The sequence below is a fragment of the Epithele typhae genome (genome assembly GCF_022376455.1).
Source record: "Epithele typhae strain CBS 203.58 chromosome Unknown BXZ73scaffold_3, whole genome shotgun sequence".
NCBI classification, from domain to species: domain Eukaryota; kingdom Fungi; phylum Basidiomycota; class Agaricomycetes; order Polyporales; family Epitheliaceae; genus Epithele; species Epithele typhae.
In genome coordinates this window covers 866025-879390 of record NW_025954194.1, presented here as the reverse complement: position 1 = coordinate 879390, position 13366 = coordinate 866025, and the positions used below count along the sequence as shown (strand labels likewise).

Below are 13366 nucleotides of genomic sequence, written 5' to 3'. Positions count from 1 at the left end.
ATGCTGGCTGCTTGTAGGCGTGCGCTGGGACAGGTATGGTGCTTTTCATCTGAGTATACTTGGTCTCATGTGTTTCAAGCCCTCTCACTATGCTTTCCGGGGCTTATCTACACTCGAGGCTTCCGCCAGCCACCCTTTGGTCAGGGATATCGCTCGTCACGCCGGTTCAGGCCCTCTCCCCGCTTCGGCCTCTGCACATGGGCTTGGTGCCAATCAGATTGTGACTCTCCAGAAAAGTGAGTGTATCCAAGGCCACTTTGTCATGCTTCCTCTCAATATAATTTCTAGGCTCCCGCGACCCTCTCTACCTTGAGATGTCGTCCCTCATCCCTCCAGAAGACGGTATGGACCCTTCGACTGAGCTCGTGGAACTCGATCCGACTGTATTCAACCATCCAATCCGGCGGGACATTCTTCATTTGTGCGTCATACACTATCTCGACGGCCAGCGGCAGGGTAGTGCAAGCACCAAAACGCGTGGAGAGGTTCGCGGTTCCGGAGCCAAGATCCGACCTCAAAAGGGTACTGGACGAGCACGTTTGGGCGACGCCCAGAGCCCCATGTTGCGCGGCGGAGGTGTCGCTTTTGGACCCAAGCCGCGCGACTTCTCGACGAAGCTCAACCGCAAGGTGCTCCAAATGGGCATGCGAATCGCCCTTAGTGCCCGGGTCAAGGAGCACTCGTTAGGTGTTGTCAAAAGCTTAGACTGGCAAGGCTCCAAGACCAGGGATCTGGCGACGCGTATCGAGGAGCTTGGATGGGGCAGGACGGTGCTGGTCACAGGCAGGGAGGAGATTCCTCGAATGCTCAAGCTCTCCGCGGGTAACTTGAGTGATTTTGTTACCGTCACGGCAAAGGAGCTCGACGTATACCATACGCTGAAGGCCTCACGTCTCATGCTTGACCTGGAGGCAGTGGAGTGGTTCGAACAGAATTTGGGCCATGCACGGTTCGCACCTCCGAGGGAGTACCACTTATAGTTGCACACGTCCATTTGTATACGATAAACCCTATAATTCTTCACGCCTCTGTTCTCTGCAGATTGTGGGTAGTAAACGTCGCTTACTACGAACCGAGCTGGCGTTTGAAGGTCGGGGGGCCCGGACGGATGGGTGACTTCACGTCCATGTGACTAGACACGCGCTTGGAGTCGGACGCGTCGGGCTGATCACTTAGCTGAAGCCCTCATCTTGTCTCGCACCATCATCTCTGTACTTCTCTTCAGCACCTTGCCTCTCTTATAACCGATGAGCTCCCCGGCCCGTCCCTCCCAGGAGCAAGAGGAAGAAGGCCACATTCCCGGCCCTCTCCTCATTGAAAAGCTCGCGGAGAGCGGTCTTACTGCTCAAGATATCAAGAAGTTGACAGATGCAGGCCTGCATACGGTGGAGGCGGTAGCATATACCCCTAAGAAGACACTGATGGCAATACGGGGCATTTCAGAACAAAAAGCGGACAAGATTCTCGCAGAAGGTACGTAGTAATTTCACTTTGTAGCGGCGCGTCCAACCCACCTCCACGGGACGCAGCCCTCAAGATCATCCCCATCGGCTTTCAGAGCGCAACGGAAGTTCATGCTCGTCGATCTGAGCTCGTTCACATCACTACTGGCTCCAAGAACTTGGACGCTCTGCTCGGTGGAGGCATCGAGACGGGCGCAATCACGGAGTTCTTTGGAGAGTTCCGCACCGGAAAGTCGCAGATATGCCACACGCTCGCAGTGGCGTGTCAGCTTCCCATAGACATGGGTGGCGGGGAGGGGAAGTGCCTCTACATCGACACGGAGGGTACTTTCCGGCCGGAACGTCTGCTGGCCGCCGCAGAGAGATGGGGTTTGAACGGCGAAGAAGTCTTGGACAACGTCGCGTACGCGCGAGCGTACAATGCTGATCACCAAAATCAGCTGCTCACACAAGCAAGCGCGTTCATGTCTGAGTCGAGGTGAGCCTGCTTTGCTACATGCGCCACTCCATAGCACTCACTCCCCGATGTACTCGAGGTTCTGCCTCCTCATCGTGGATTCTGCGACCGCGTTGTACCGCACAGACTTTAGCGGTCGTGGGGAACTCTCAGCAAGACAAGCCCACCTCGGAAAGTTCCTGCGCACGCTACAAAGACTGGCAGATGAAGTAAGAACGCTTGGGACCATTGACTGGAACAGCGCACTGATATCTCTTGCAGTTTGGAATCGCTGTAGTTATCAGCAACCAGGTCATGTCAAACCCAGACGGAGCAGCAGGACCATATGCGGCCAATGAGAAGAAACCAGTAGGTGGTAACATCATTGCCCATGCTTCAACAACTCGGTACGCCGACTTTATCTTCACTAGCCTGACCACTCATGCGAACATTTTGCAGGGTGCAGCTCAAGAAGGCCAGGGGAGCTAATCGCCAGGCGAAGATCGTTGATTCCCCTTGTCTTCCCGAGTCTGAGACGACATTTGCTATATTGCAAAGCGGTATCGGTGACCCAGAGGAAGAATAATGCGGCCTTTTTATTATTGTTGCATGCTGTCCTAGTACTTTTGGTCTCGCTCTGTAATTTCACCCTCGTTCTGCTAAAGGACGTCTCCTTCGGATGCTTACTCTGTATGCTTCTACGGCTCGAGCTAGTAATACATGGTTTACAGGATACAAGTCTACGGCTACGGTTCCAACCCAGTTGAAGGGACGAGGATCAGTTGAGTGATTCTCGTATAGAATGCAGGAGAAGCTGCGGTGTGCTCGATTATTCTAACAGGGAGACCGTCCGATGGCGGTTTTTGATGGGTGGTGGGGTCGTGAATGAGGACGTAATACGTATAGGACGACAAACTATGCCAGGAGACGAGTGAGGATGTTGGCGGAGGTCTTGCTGATGGACTCCTTGAGAGCGTTCACATCTGACTGGCTGACGCCTGCGATGTCGGCCATGAGGTAGGCAATGTCCCCCTTGGAGTCCGAGTACTGCTTCTCAACGTTGTGGGTCGACAGAACCTCGTTCACCTGACGAAGCACGCCTGGGATGTTGTTGTGCACGTAGCATACGCGTACATGGTTCGGCTCCTCTTGGGTGATCGCCCGGAGGTCCACCTCAGGGAAGTTGACAGCACCAACGGTGGAACCGTAGTTCAGGTAGCGGATGAGTGCCGCCGACACCTCGTCGCCGATCATGCGCTGTGCCTCCTCGGTGGAACCTCCGATATGCGGGGTGAGGATGACGTTCGGAATGGAACGCAGGGTGCTTGACCACGCGTTGAGTTGGTCGTCGAAGGGTGCACCATTGGAGCCGGGTTCTGCGGGGTACACGTCAAGGGCTGCGCCCGCGAGGTGGCCACTCTTGAGGGCGTTGACGAGAGCGGGGATGTCGACGCACTTGCCGCGCGCATTGTTGATGAGGTAGGAGCCTTTCTTCATCACCGCGAGCTGCTCGGTGGAAATGATGTTCATCGTCTCCGGGAGCTCAGGGACATGCAGTGTGACGAAGTCCGCCTCGGCAAGAAGAGTGTCGAGGGAGTCAACCTGGCGCGCGGATCCAAGAGGCATGAGGTTGATGACGTCGTAGTAGACGACTCGCATGGCGAACGCTTCCGCGAGGACAGACAGCTGCGAGCCTATGTGGCCGTACCCGACAATGCCGAGGGTCTTGCCGCGGACCTCCCAGCAGCCCTTGGATTGCTTGTTCCACACGCCGTCGCGCATCTCGAACGCGCGCTGGAAGTACTGGCGCGCGAGGGCGACGACCTCGGACATGACCAGCTCCGCGACAGATCGGGAGTTTGAGAACGGGGAGTTAAAGACTGGAATGCCCGATTTCGCAGCGCTGAGAAGGTCGACCTGGTTGGTTCCGATGCAGAAGCACCCAATGACGAGGAGCTAGGGCGGAATGAGGACGCGCGCAGCGATGACGTGATGTACACTTACTTTCGACGCGGCCTTGAGGACGCGTGCGGCGATCTTGGTCTTGCTACGGATGCCAATGGCGTGGTACGAGCCGATCTTCTCGACGAGCTCGTCCTCGGTCATGGCCTTGGCAGAGTGGTCTACATGGAAGCCCAGCGCGCGGAATGCTTTGACGGCGTCTTGGCTGATGTTCTCGAGCAGGAGCAGACGGAGCTCCTCGTTGTCGGTAGGGTGAAGGGCCTTCGGCCGGCGGATGGGGAAGCTGACGGAGTCTTTGTGGAAAAGCATGCGCTCGTGGATGCTGCTCGAGTTGATGGGGGAGGTGGAGGCGGCCACGACATTGTGGGGCATGGGGACGCTGATGGGGATGGCAGACGACATGGCGGTGGTCGTGGGCGAGGTGCAGGGCAAAGGAGGGGAGCAGCGTGGCCTGGTGGGGTGGGCGAGGACTCGATTTATGGGGAGCTTATTCGGAATTGGGTGGTGCGCCGAAAGACTCAGGATGGCGCCATGAACGCGATGATTAGATTAGATCACTGGCCCCGCTTGACTCGACGCCTTTCTTCCGTTCATCCCACATGCCCCCCACCACCTGCCTCGCCTGCCATGGGCCTCTACCTCCTTGACTACGGCGCGGGAAACGTCCAGAGTCTCGCCAACACCCTAAAGAAGCTCGGCTACGACTTCCGCTGGATCGCCCATCCCTCCGACTTCCACAAGGCCACCGTCAGTTTTGCGTCACCCGCAGCCAACGCCTTGCTAATGCGCCCCTCTAGAGCCTCATTTTCCCTGGCGTCGGCGCGTTCGGTAGCGCCATCGATGGCCTTCTGTCACGCGGTCTGTACGAGCCGCTGCGTGATTACATTGCGTCGGGGAAACCGTACTTCGGCATCTGCATAGGCATGCAAGTCCTTTTCCGTTCCTCCGCAGAGTCCCCCCGCGCAGAGGGCCTGGGCATCATACCCGGTGGCATCGGTCTTTTCTCCAACGCCGACAAGTCTGTCCCCCACATGGGCTGGAACGCGGCCGAGTTCCTCGATCCGGACGAGAAAGCACACGAAGGCCTCGATCCGCGCTCCGTCTACTACTTCGTCCACTCCTTCCGCGCCGAGTACGACTGGGCGCACGCCGAGGTCGCGGAGTGGGGCCACACTACCACGCAGTACGGCTCAGAAGTCTTCATCGCCACCGTCCGCAAGGGCAACGTCTTCGCCTGCCAGTTCCACCCCGAAAAGTCTGGCGCAGCCGGCCTCAAGGTCCTCGACGCCTGGCTCCGCCAGTCCGAAGCCGACCGCGCCGCGAGCCCGCCCACGCCTCGCGTCGCGCGGCCCCCTCGGGCAAAGGACGGGTTCACGAAGCGGATCGTCGCCTGCATGGACGTGCGCTCCAACGACGCCGGCGACCTCGTCGTCACCAAGGGCGACCAGTACGACGTCCGCGAGCGCGCCGCGCACGCCGCTGGCGCGGTGCGCAACCTCGGCAGGCCCGTCGCGCTCGCCGCGCGCTACTTTGCCGAGGGCGCGGACGAGCTCTGCCTCATGAACATCACCTCCTTCCGCCACTCGCCGCTCCGCGACCAGCCGATGCTCGCCGTCGTCGCCGCCGCCGCCGAGGAGGTCTTCGTCCCGCTCACCATCGGCGGCGGCATCAAGGACACCGTCGACCCCGATGGCACGCCTCGCCCCGCGCTCGAGGTTGCCGGCGCGTACTTCCGCGCCGGGGCGGACAAGGTCAGCATCGCCACGGAGGCCGTCTTCGCCGTCGAGCGCATGCGCGAGCGGCCGAGCCTTGACGGGATCGGCGAAGGCGACGGCACGAGCGGGATAGAAACCGTTGCGCACGCGTACGGCCGCCAGGCGGTTGTCGTCTCAGTTGACCCGCGCCGGGCGTACGTTGACCTCGACTATGACGGGCCGTACAAGGACGAGGTGGTTATCGGCAAGCCCGACGGACCGGAGAACGAGCGGGGGAAAGCTTGGTGGTATCAATGCACGGTGCATGGCGGTCGAGAGGCACGGCCGTTGTCGGTGCTGCAGCTGGTGAAGGGTGTAGAGAGGCTTGGGGCCGGAGAGATCCTCCTCAACAGTATCGACAAGGACGGGACGGGTGCGGGATACGACATTGCTCTCATTGACCTTGTTCGGCGTAGCGTCCGCATTCCAGTTGTGGCAAGCAGCGGGGCAGGAAAGGCGGATCATTTCGTTGAGGTCTTCCAAAAGACCAACGTAGAAGCTGCGCTGGCCGCAGGCATTTTCCACCGCCGTGAAGTAGGCATAGACGAAGTGAAATCATCTCTGGCATCTGCCGATATCAATGTACGATTGGTTTAGAGGTAGACCTGGCAATAGTATATGTGATTTTTCCTACACTACAACAACCTGTTTCTGCATGCGGAAAGGTATGTGTACACGATGGATATTCGGCGGTGACATTCGTGACACAAGGAACTCGAAGCCGAAAAAGAAAGCAAGGATGCCCACATCAAGAAGGCCGGTATCATTTCACGGGGAAGGTAGGGTCATTATGTTGAAAACGGAAGAGAGGGTTGTAGCGAGAGTGGCATATACCATAAGTACAACGAGACATGAGGGGGATGTTTCGTGTCCAAGACACGCTCGAGTCCTTCTACATGTGCACGACCACGTAATACTAGTCTACATGGTGAGTCAATCAAAAAGGCTCTGGGGGATACAGTTGCAATGAAGAGGCAACGCACGATGCGAGGATTAAGGAAACGAGCGTACAATTGGGGTACAAGCAGCAAGTGGTTCACTCGTTCACTTAGAGCGGCCCTTGACCACCGTTCCAACCTTCTTCAACAGACTGGTCTTGCGGCCGAGGCCAGCACCACCTCCACCCTCCGCACCATCGAAGTAGCCGTCAACTGATTCCCCTGACGGGGTACCTTTCGGAGGGGTTGGAAGAGACTTGTCCTTTTGTGCAGGCATGCGATCGACGTAGACAAACGCCTCTTCCGAAGGGGATTGGGCGTGTCCGGCACGGCCATAACGTCCTAATCAATGCGAATGAGGGGTCTGCGCGCAGGGTTAGAAGATGGACCGCAACACTCACCAGAGGGACCAGGAGACATATCACCACGACCGTCTTCACCGCCCACAGGTACATTGGGGGAATCCCGCATCTTGCGGATACGCTGCATGATTGATTTGTTCCTCCGAGGTGTGTTGCCATTCAGCTCGTAACCGGCGCTGGTGGGCGGAGATGACTGCTCATTGTCCAACTCGCCATCGGGGACAAAGATGGGCTGGGGAGGGGGGATGTTGCGCTTCGTCGGGCGTCGTTGGGGGGTGGGATGATTCTCTTCCAAATACTCCCGGTAAACGTCACGGGCGTCTCTGCCGTCCTTGGTGCGTTTGGTGGAGCTGTTGTAACCGTGGCTTCGGTGGTACTCGCCGCTGCCGCGAGCAGCGGCCCCCCCGCCAGCCGAAAAGTCCTCAAAGGGCTCCGGTTCGTGGATACCCCATGCTTCCGCAATCGCGTCATGCTTCTTCTTGGGGGCCTCGTAAGGAATGAAGAGGTCGGGCGACTTGGGGAACTGCTGGGCGGTTGCTAAGGCTGCTTTGTCTGCTTCCTGGCCAGCTTGCCAGGCAAGCATGGGGGCCTTGGTGCGATGACGGTTGCGGGAGGGTGCGCAGGCATCGAATGGGCCGTCGTGGTGGAACACTGACGTGGGCCAGGGGGTCAACGGGGGGCGGGATGTGGGGGAAGGGAGGTACGCACTGGGACCAACGCCGGAGAAGTCGAGCCTATCGATGACATCAGCATGGGCCGAGCCCTTCTTCTTGCTGGAACGACTGGATTTGCCCTTGTCCATAGTGTTGGCGGCGCGAACGACGGAGTCCTGAGAGTGCGAGCGCCTAGATACGGGCGGGGGAGCGGGGCGGACGGTGGCGGGGCTGCTGGTCGGGCGAGGTGGTGAGGGGGAGAGGAGAGGAGCGAAGGGAGGAGGAAGCGTTGATATCAGCGATCAGACGCAGCGGCCACGGGTGGCCAGGCGGGGACTCACGGAGGGAGCTCGGTTTGGCTCCGGTGGACCCTATGGCGGGGGTTCTGATCAGAGGAGCCCCGGACTGTGACAGTGTCGCGGACGGCATCCATGATGTTCTGCCGGTTGCCGGATGAGGTGTGCGGTCGCTGGGCGGGTGTCGCGTACTGAGCGGGGGCGGGGGCGGGGGCAGGTTTAGGTACGCCGTGTTTCGGGGGAGGCGGCGGGGGGCGGGAAGATGGGTGCTGAGCGTGCCTGGTCAGAGTGGGGACGCCGTATGCCGAGTACGAGAGATGGGCAGGATCGTTGAACGGGTCAGAGGAGGCCGATCTGTGCCGAGGTCGCTGCTTGGAAACGTGCATGATTCTGGCGTTATGGACTGAGCGTTGGGTGGCACGGAGCCTCAGGCACTCGCCGAACGGAGTTTGGAGAGGTCGCGGGAGGCGGTCAGGCGGACTGGATTCGGCAGGTTGGATCTCCCACGCCAAGAGGGTCGGCAGAGATGCTGAAACGGCAGACGCAACAGCTGGGTCGAGGGCGAAGGGGCGCAAGACGGATGCTGGCGCGGGCGGGCAGCAGGACGGAGTGGTGGGAGAGAACACGGTCGAGTGGCGGCTCAAATAGCTGCGCGGGGGCGAGGGGGCAGCCATGCCATGACACACCCCCGGCCTCTGACGCACTCCAGGGCCCCCTCTGCCCGCCTCACCGGCCCGTCCGCGACTGCAGTGCCCACCGCCTGCCATTTGTGCCGATGATATCATCCCCTGGTTCGCTGCTTATTCGAGCCGCTCCCAAGCGTATCTCTCTCGCGCCTTCTATCACCACATAGCAGCCCACACATGTGATCGCCCCTTGCATGCACACCCTCGAACTACAGGAGCCTGGCGCTGAGCTGTCTTCTGCGCACCGGTTGTACTTTGCCCTCTGCCCCTTTACCGTCATGTTGGGATTGGGCCACACCAGTGCCGCTGCATGCGCTTTACGTCCCTGGCCGGATATATTTCCTGCCGCCCTTCACGCACGCAAGGCCAGGCTAGCTCATGAGTGACCATCAGCGCTTCAGCAGCTGTGGCCGGCATGGTGCACCGTTCCGCGTTTCTGTGCTACGACCCCCGTTCTATACATGCTATAATGTCTGCTACCATTCGATCAATGCCCCACGTCCTTCTGTTGTTCAGTCGCTCCATGGCCATATTATGATGCGTCCCGAACCCTGTCTGCTCACCGCCTCGCGTTTGCAGACAGACAGCCTGTAAGACGGCAGTCACTGGCGCCAAATCTCGGCCGGAGCTGTTCCGGCATCGGCCTCGGACCGGAGTAGTCTCTCACGCATTGGAACTCCGCTGTATCAGAGGGCGGCTTACCACTGTGGGCAGATCACCGTACGCCTCGTCAAGACCCCCTCCTCAAGGTGAGTACGTCCCTATGCCGCCCCAAGACACCGTGAAACTCGCTTGAATGAGTTTTTTGTCTCTACGGAATGGTTGTTTGCCCAAAAATCGTGCGGGAATTGGCTGGATGGATGGGCTTGCGGATGGATGAAGCTCTTGTGCCTTCTCTATGGCAGCCACAGTTCGTTCCTCTTTGGCTGGATCCTGACCTTCGCGTTTACGCCTCAGACTAAGAAATGGGTTTCCGGTACAACAACGGTGCGTAGCTGATTGAGAATGTCATGCGATGCCAGCTTCCTCACGAACGACCTATGATCAGTCCTTCACGCCAACCACTTCCGCAAGGACTGGCAGAGCCGCGTCCGCACCTGGTTTGACCAGCCTGGCCGCAAACTTCGCCGCCGCCAGGCCCGCAAGGTCAAGGCTGCCAAGCTCGGTGTTCGTCCTCTTACCCTCCTCCGACCGGCCGTCCGCGCCCAGACCGTCCGCTACAACCGCAAGCTTCGCGAGGGCCGTGGCTTCACCCTGGCCGAGCTCAAGGAGGCTGGTATTGGCAAGAAGGAGGCGCGTGGTGTCGGCATTGTTGTCGACCACCGGAGGCGAAACCTCAGCGAGGAGGGCAAGGCTCTCAACGTTGAGCGTCTGAAGGCGTACAAGGGGCGCCTCATTGTCTTCCCCCGCAACGCGAAGAAGCCCAAGAAGGGCGACTCCACCGTACGTATCCAATGCCCATGTCACCTCGCGATGGTACCGATCATATCTGCAGGGCGACGACCTCACTGTCGCCACTACCCGCGCGTCCGTTCCTCTCCCCGCATCCTTCATCCACGAAGTGCCCCGCAAGATCACCGAGGAGGAGCGCGAGTTCCAGGCTTACCGCACCCTCCGCGACGAGCGGGCTGTTGCCCGTCACGAGGGCAAGCGCAAGCTCCGGGAAGCGAAGGTTCGTGTGATTCACGGTCATAAGACTTTTCGGGCGTGCATTAATACATATGATTTGCAGAAGGCCGAGGAGGAGGCGAACAAGAAGAAGTAAAACATCTCCGTTCGGCTTCCTTCCTTCCTGTACCACCTTTGCACCACGCTACCTCTTGCACCGCACATGTACTCAAAAGCTGGGATGTCCAGAGTCTTATAGCATCATATGCCACATGCACGAATATGACGACCTTATTTGTGCTGGACCGTCTCATTTCGTGTTGCGTAAATACGGCCGCGGCATTCTGTTGTAGGAAGCTGGCGACGCTAGTTCTATACACATCCATTCGACCTAATTGCGTGACATGAAGACAGGAAGTGGACGATCTAGTGACCATGGCTTCCGTGACCTCGGAATCCGCCACCATGCCGATGATTTTGATTTGGTCGGCGACCTGCTTGAGGACGCCGCGGACCTCGCCGTTGCCCTCGACGAAACCAAACTCGGCGTACTCCAGCCCGCGTTCCTTGGCGTACTCCTTCACGATCAGGCTCGCGGCCCGGAGGTTGTGGCGGGGAAGACGAGGGAAGAGGTGGTGCGTGACCTGAAGGTGGAGGCCGCCGTGGATGAACTCGATGAGGGGCGAGCAGATCACGTCGACGGTCGTGCGGAGCTGGCGCGCGAAGAAGGACTCAACGGGGCCCAGATCGTCGGTGGACCGGGAGAAGTGGGAGAGCACGATCTGCAGGCACGGAAGGCGGGGGGTCAGCGCGCGCGATGCGGGGGCGCAGGGCGAGGAACGGGCGGACGCACCTGGACGTGCACCGGGGCGGCGGCGACGTGGCTGACGAGGAGGAAGGCGAGGGCGCGGGGCCAGGTGCCGCAGCCGCGGAGGAGGGCGGCGAACCAGGTGAAGAAGAGGCCGAGGCAGACGACCTCGGCCCACCACCACCAACGGCCGCCGCGGTAGCGGCGGGGCTCGAAGGCGGTCTTGGCGAGGTAGACGTACGAGTTGGCGTAGAGGTTGAAGCGGGCGAGGCCGAGGACGACGTAGAAGAGCTTGTGCTGGACGGAGACAAAGAACTTGCCGGGGCCGTCGAGCGTCATCTCGCGCTTGTGGTAGGAGGACCAGAGGGAGTTGAGGAACTTGGGGGAGATGGCCAAGAAGGGGAGATGTTGGATGTCCGGGTCGCTGGAGAAGGGGTGAGTGAGGCCATCGGGGAGGGTGACGAGAGACGTACTGCGAGGGGTGGTTAGTGACCACTGCATTTGGACCGTAGGGTTAGCAGGAGCCTGGAGGAGTAGGAGGCATTACTTACAATGATGTACATTATGATTCTGGGGAACGGCGTTGAGTGTTGCATCTAACGGACGAAACATAAACACTCACATGGACCCACCAGCCGATACTAAGTCCACCAACCAGATCCGCAATGAATATGGAGATGAGACGGTCCATCAGCCAATCATGGGTGACACCGACATGCCCAAGGTCGTGCGCAAAGAACGTGAGCTGCTGCCAGAACAATCCGAGGAATAGGGCACTGGACATGAACCAGCCTTTGGAGTAGCTGAAAGCAGATATCGCGGCGAGGAGGGTATAGCGGACGAACTCCGGGCCATAGCCGGTGAAGTATGGGGTGTTATAGAGGCCGGCATCTATGACGCGCTTGTGCATCTCTTTGTACACGTCCTGGTTCATTTTCTCGTTCTTGAGCGACAGATGGTTCGGCGAGGGCTCCAAGTCGGCAAGTGTAGGACCGGTGTGAGCAGAGACCCCCTTGTCTTTGCTGACGAGCAGGATCTCCGCGGCGTTCGCGCCCTTCAGAGGCTGGACCGGCGTCGCCTCGTTGTACCACTCCGCCCTCCCGTCTTTCCCTACGCGACGCACCCAGCCGTTCGCGATCGGAGGGACGAGCGGGAGCCAGCCTTGCTCCCCGAGCTCGACGCGACCGATGGAGAAGCCGCGCATCTTCTTGAGGGACTCGTCCGAGTGGAACGCCTCGACTTCATCCGTTGCGTCGCGGCCAGTATAGTGCAAGATGGAGAGGCGACCGCCTGGATGTGCGGTGAGCCAGGAAGCTGGGACACGGATGAGGGAGCCGTTGAGGATGAAGAGGTTGTCCCCCGCGAGGACGCGGGCTGCGACTTGCTCGCGGGTCCACACCTTGGCTTCTTCCGGGAGTCCCATGGGGGCGTTGGAGAAGCAGGGAAGGCGACGAGGCGCAAAAGGCCAGTCGGCGCGGCCTTGAGGAGATGTGTGTGTCGTCTGGGCGTAACCCGCGGGCGTCTGGTGCGCTCGCGCAGCGACACGTGCCTGGGTTACATTGGCGTCCGCTGCACTGGGCACGACTGCGGCGGCTATCTCTCTCACGGCGGCGAGTGCCTCGAACTGCAGGGTTCGTCTTGGAGGGCAGCGTCGTCGGATCTCAGGGTCACTTCGCACGCCGCGCACGTGCTCAACACTCTGTCTGCGCCCGATGTTCGATATATACTCCTTATTAAGGACGTCTAGAGGCGATGTGGAGATGTAAGGGGACGACGTGGGGATAATTGTAATAGCCGGCTCGATCGTGATGGGAGTTTTGAAGCCAAAGTTGAGTGGGCGTGCCTCTCAAGCCATGTTGTCTTCCGAGGCAGAGCGAATCCGTTTCTTACTCCAGGACGTCATTTTGTGTAGGCGCCCATCGTCCCTCGAGCCTCCGCCCCTTCCCTCCAGGAGCAAGCGGTGGCGGGACGAAGGGGATGGTCTTGCCCCACCTGTTCCCTGCAACGCGAGTTGTGTCGAGCCCATGGCCGAAGCCTGCATTTGTTGTTCATTTGTTCTTGAGCTGTAATTCGACCTCGGCATGCATGTCTGGGGAAGGAGCCGACATTAGGAGAGGACACTAGAATCAATCAAGCCAACTTGGCAGGAGAGGAGTCCGGGACTCAGAGTCAGAACATGGTGCGGACGGCTGGAAGTGCCCGACTTGGCTCTTCCCGCTTCCGAGATGCGGCCAGCCTACGACCGTCACGAACGCGCTTGCCGAGCCCCAAACGGAGCAGACGAGACGGGTTCCCCCCGGCGACGGAACGGTTGGCACCGAGAATAGCATGAATATTGCCTTCGTCACTCCGGGTGAATGGCGCCATAACACACGACGCATGGCGGGTGCTTGGATGATG

The 13366-nt window shown here is 59.6% G+C and overlaps 7 protein-coding genes across 7 annotated transcripts; 4 read left to right on the top strand and 3 right to left on the bottom strand.

Moving 5' to 3' along the window:
• Nucleotides 1-314: 314 nt before the first annotated feature.
• Nucleotides 315-980, top strand: BXZ73DRAFT_87226 (ribosomal protein L4; the record flags this gene model as incomplete). The annotated part of the gene is made up of 1 exon (XM_048024479.1): nt 315-980. One exon carries the CDS (start codon nt 315-317, stop codon nt 978-980), a length of 666 nt encoding a protein of 221 aa, XP_047882657.1.
• Nucleotides 981-1247: 267 nt separating this feature from the next.
• Nucleotides 1248-2485, top strand: BXZ73DRAFT_39334 (putative RAD1 protein; the record flags this gene model as incomplete). The annotated part of the gene is made up of 5 exons (XM_048018354.1): nt 1248-1473; nt 1530-1941; nt 2000-2129; nt 2182-2306; nt 2359-2485. 5 exons carry the CDS (start codon nt 1248-1250, stop codon nt 2483-2485), a joined length of 1020 nt encoding a protein of 339 aa, XP_047882656.1.
• Nucleotides 2486-2814: 329 nt separating this feature from the next.
• BXZ73DRAFT_96789 (uncharacterized protein) lies at nt 2815-4263 on the bottom strand (the record flags this gene model as incomplete). The annotated part of the gene is made up of 2 exons (XM_048027165.1): nt 2815-3855; nt 3904-4263. The coding sequence occupies 2 exons, from the start codon at nt 4261-4263 to the stop codon at nt 2815-2817; spliced, it is 1401 nt and encodes a 466-aa protein (XP_047882655.1).
• Nucleotides 4264-4488: 225 nt separating this feature from the next.
• BXZ73DRAFT_87223 (imidazole glycerol phosphate synthase HisHF) lies at nt 4489-6212 on the top strand (the record flags this gene model as incomplete). Its single annotated transcript, XM_048024478.1, has 2 exons — nt 4489-4608; nt 4659-6212. 2 exons carry the CDS (start codon nt 4489-4491, stop codon nt 6210-6212), a joined length of 1674 nt encoding a protein of 557 aa, XP_047882654.1.
• Nucleotides 6213-6895: 683 nt separating this feature from the next.
• Nucleotides 6896-8250, bottom strand: BXZ73DRAFT_39255 (uncharacterized protein; the record flags this gene model as incomplete). Its single annotated transcript, XM_048018342.1, has 3 exons — nt 6896-7566; nt 7624-7799; nt 7910-8250. The coding sequence occupies 3 exons, from the start codon at nt 8248-8250 to the stop codon at nt 6896-6898; spliced, it is 1188 nt and encodes a 395-aa protein (XP_047882653.1).
• A 1265-nt stretch (nt 8251-9515) lies between these two features.
• Nucleotides 9516-10315, top strand: BXZ73DRAFT_96786 (60S ribosomal protein L13; the record flags this gene model as incomplete). Its single annotated transcript, XM_048027164.1, has 4 exons — nt 9516-9537; nt 9599-9993; nt 10046-10222; nt 10283-10315. 4 exons carry the CDS (start codon nt 9516-9518, stop codon nt 10313-10315), a joined length of 627 nt encoding a protein of 208 aa, XP_047882652.1.
• Nucleotides 10316-10468: 153 nt separating this feature from the next.
• Nucleotides 10469-12389, bottom strand: BXZ73DRAFT_96785 (fatty acid/sphingolipid desaturase; the record flags this gene model as incomplete). Its single annotated transcript, XM_048027163.1, has 6 exons — nt 10469-10549; nt 10608-10940; nt 11012-11390; nt 11440-11461; nt 11518-11536; nt 11589-12389. The coding sequence occupies 6 exons, from the start codon at nt 12387-12389 to the stop codon at nt 10469-10471; spliced, it is 1635 nt and encodes a 544-aa protein (XP_047882651.1).
• Nucleotides 12390-13366: the final 977 nt, after the last annotated feature.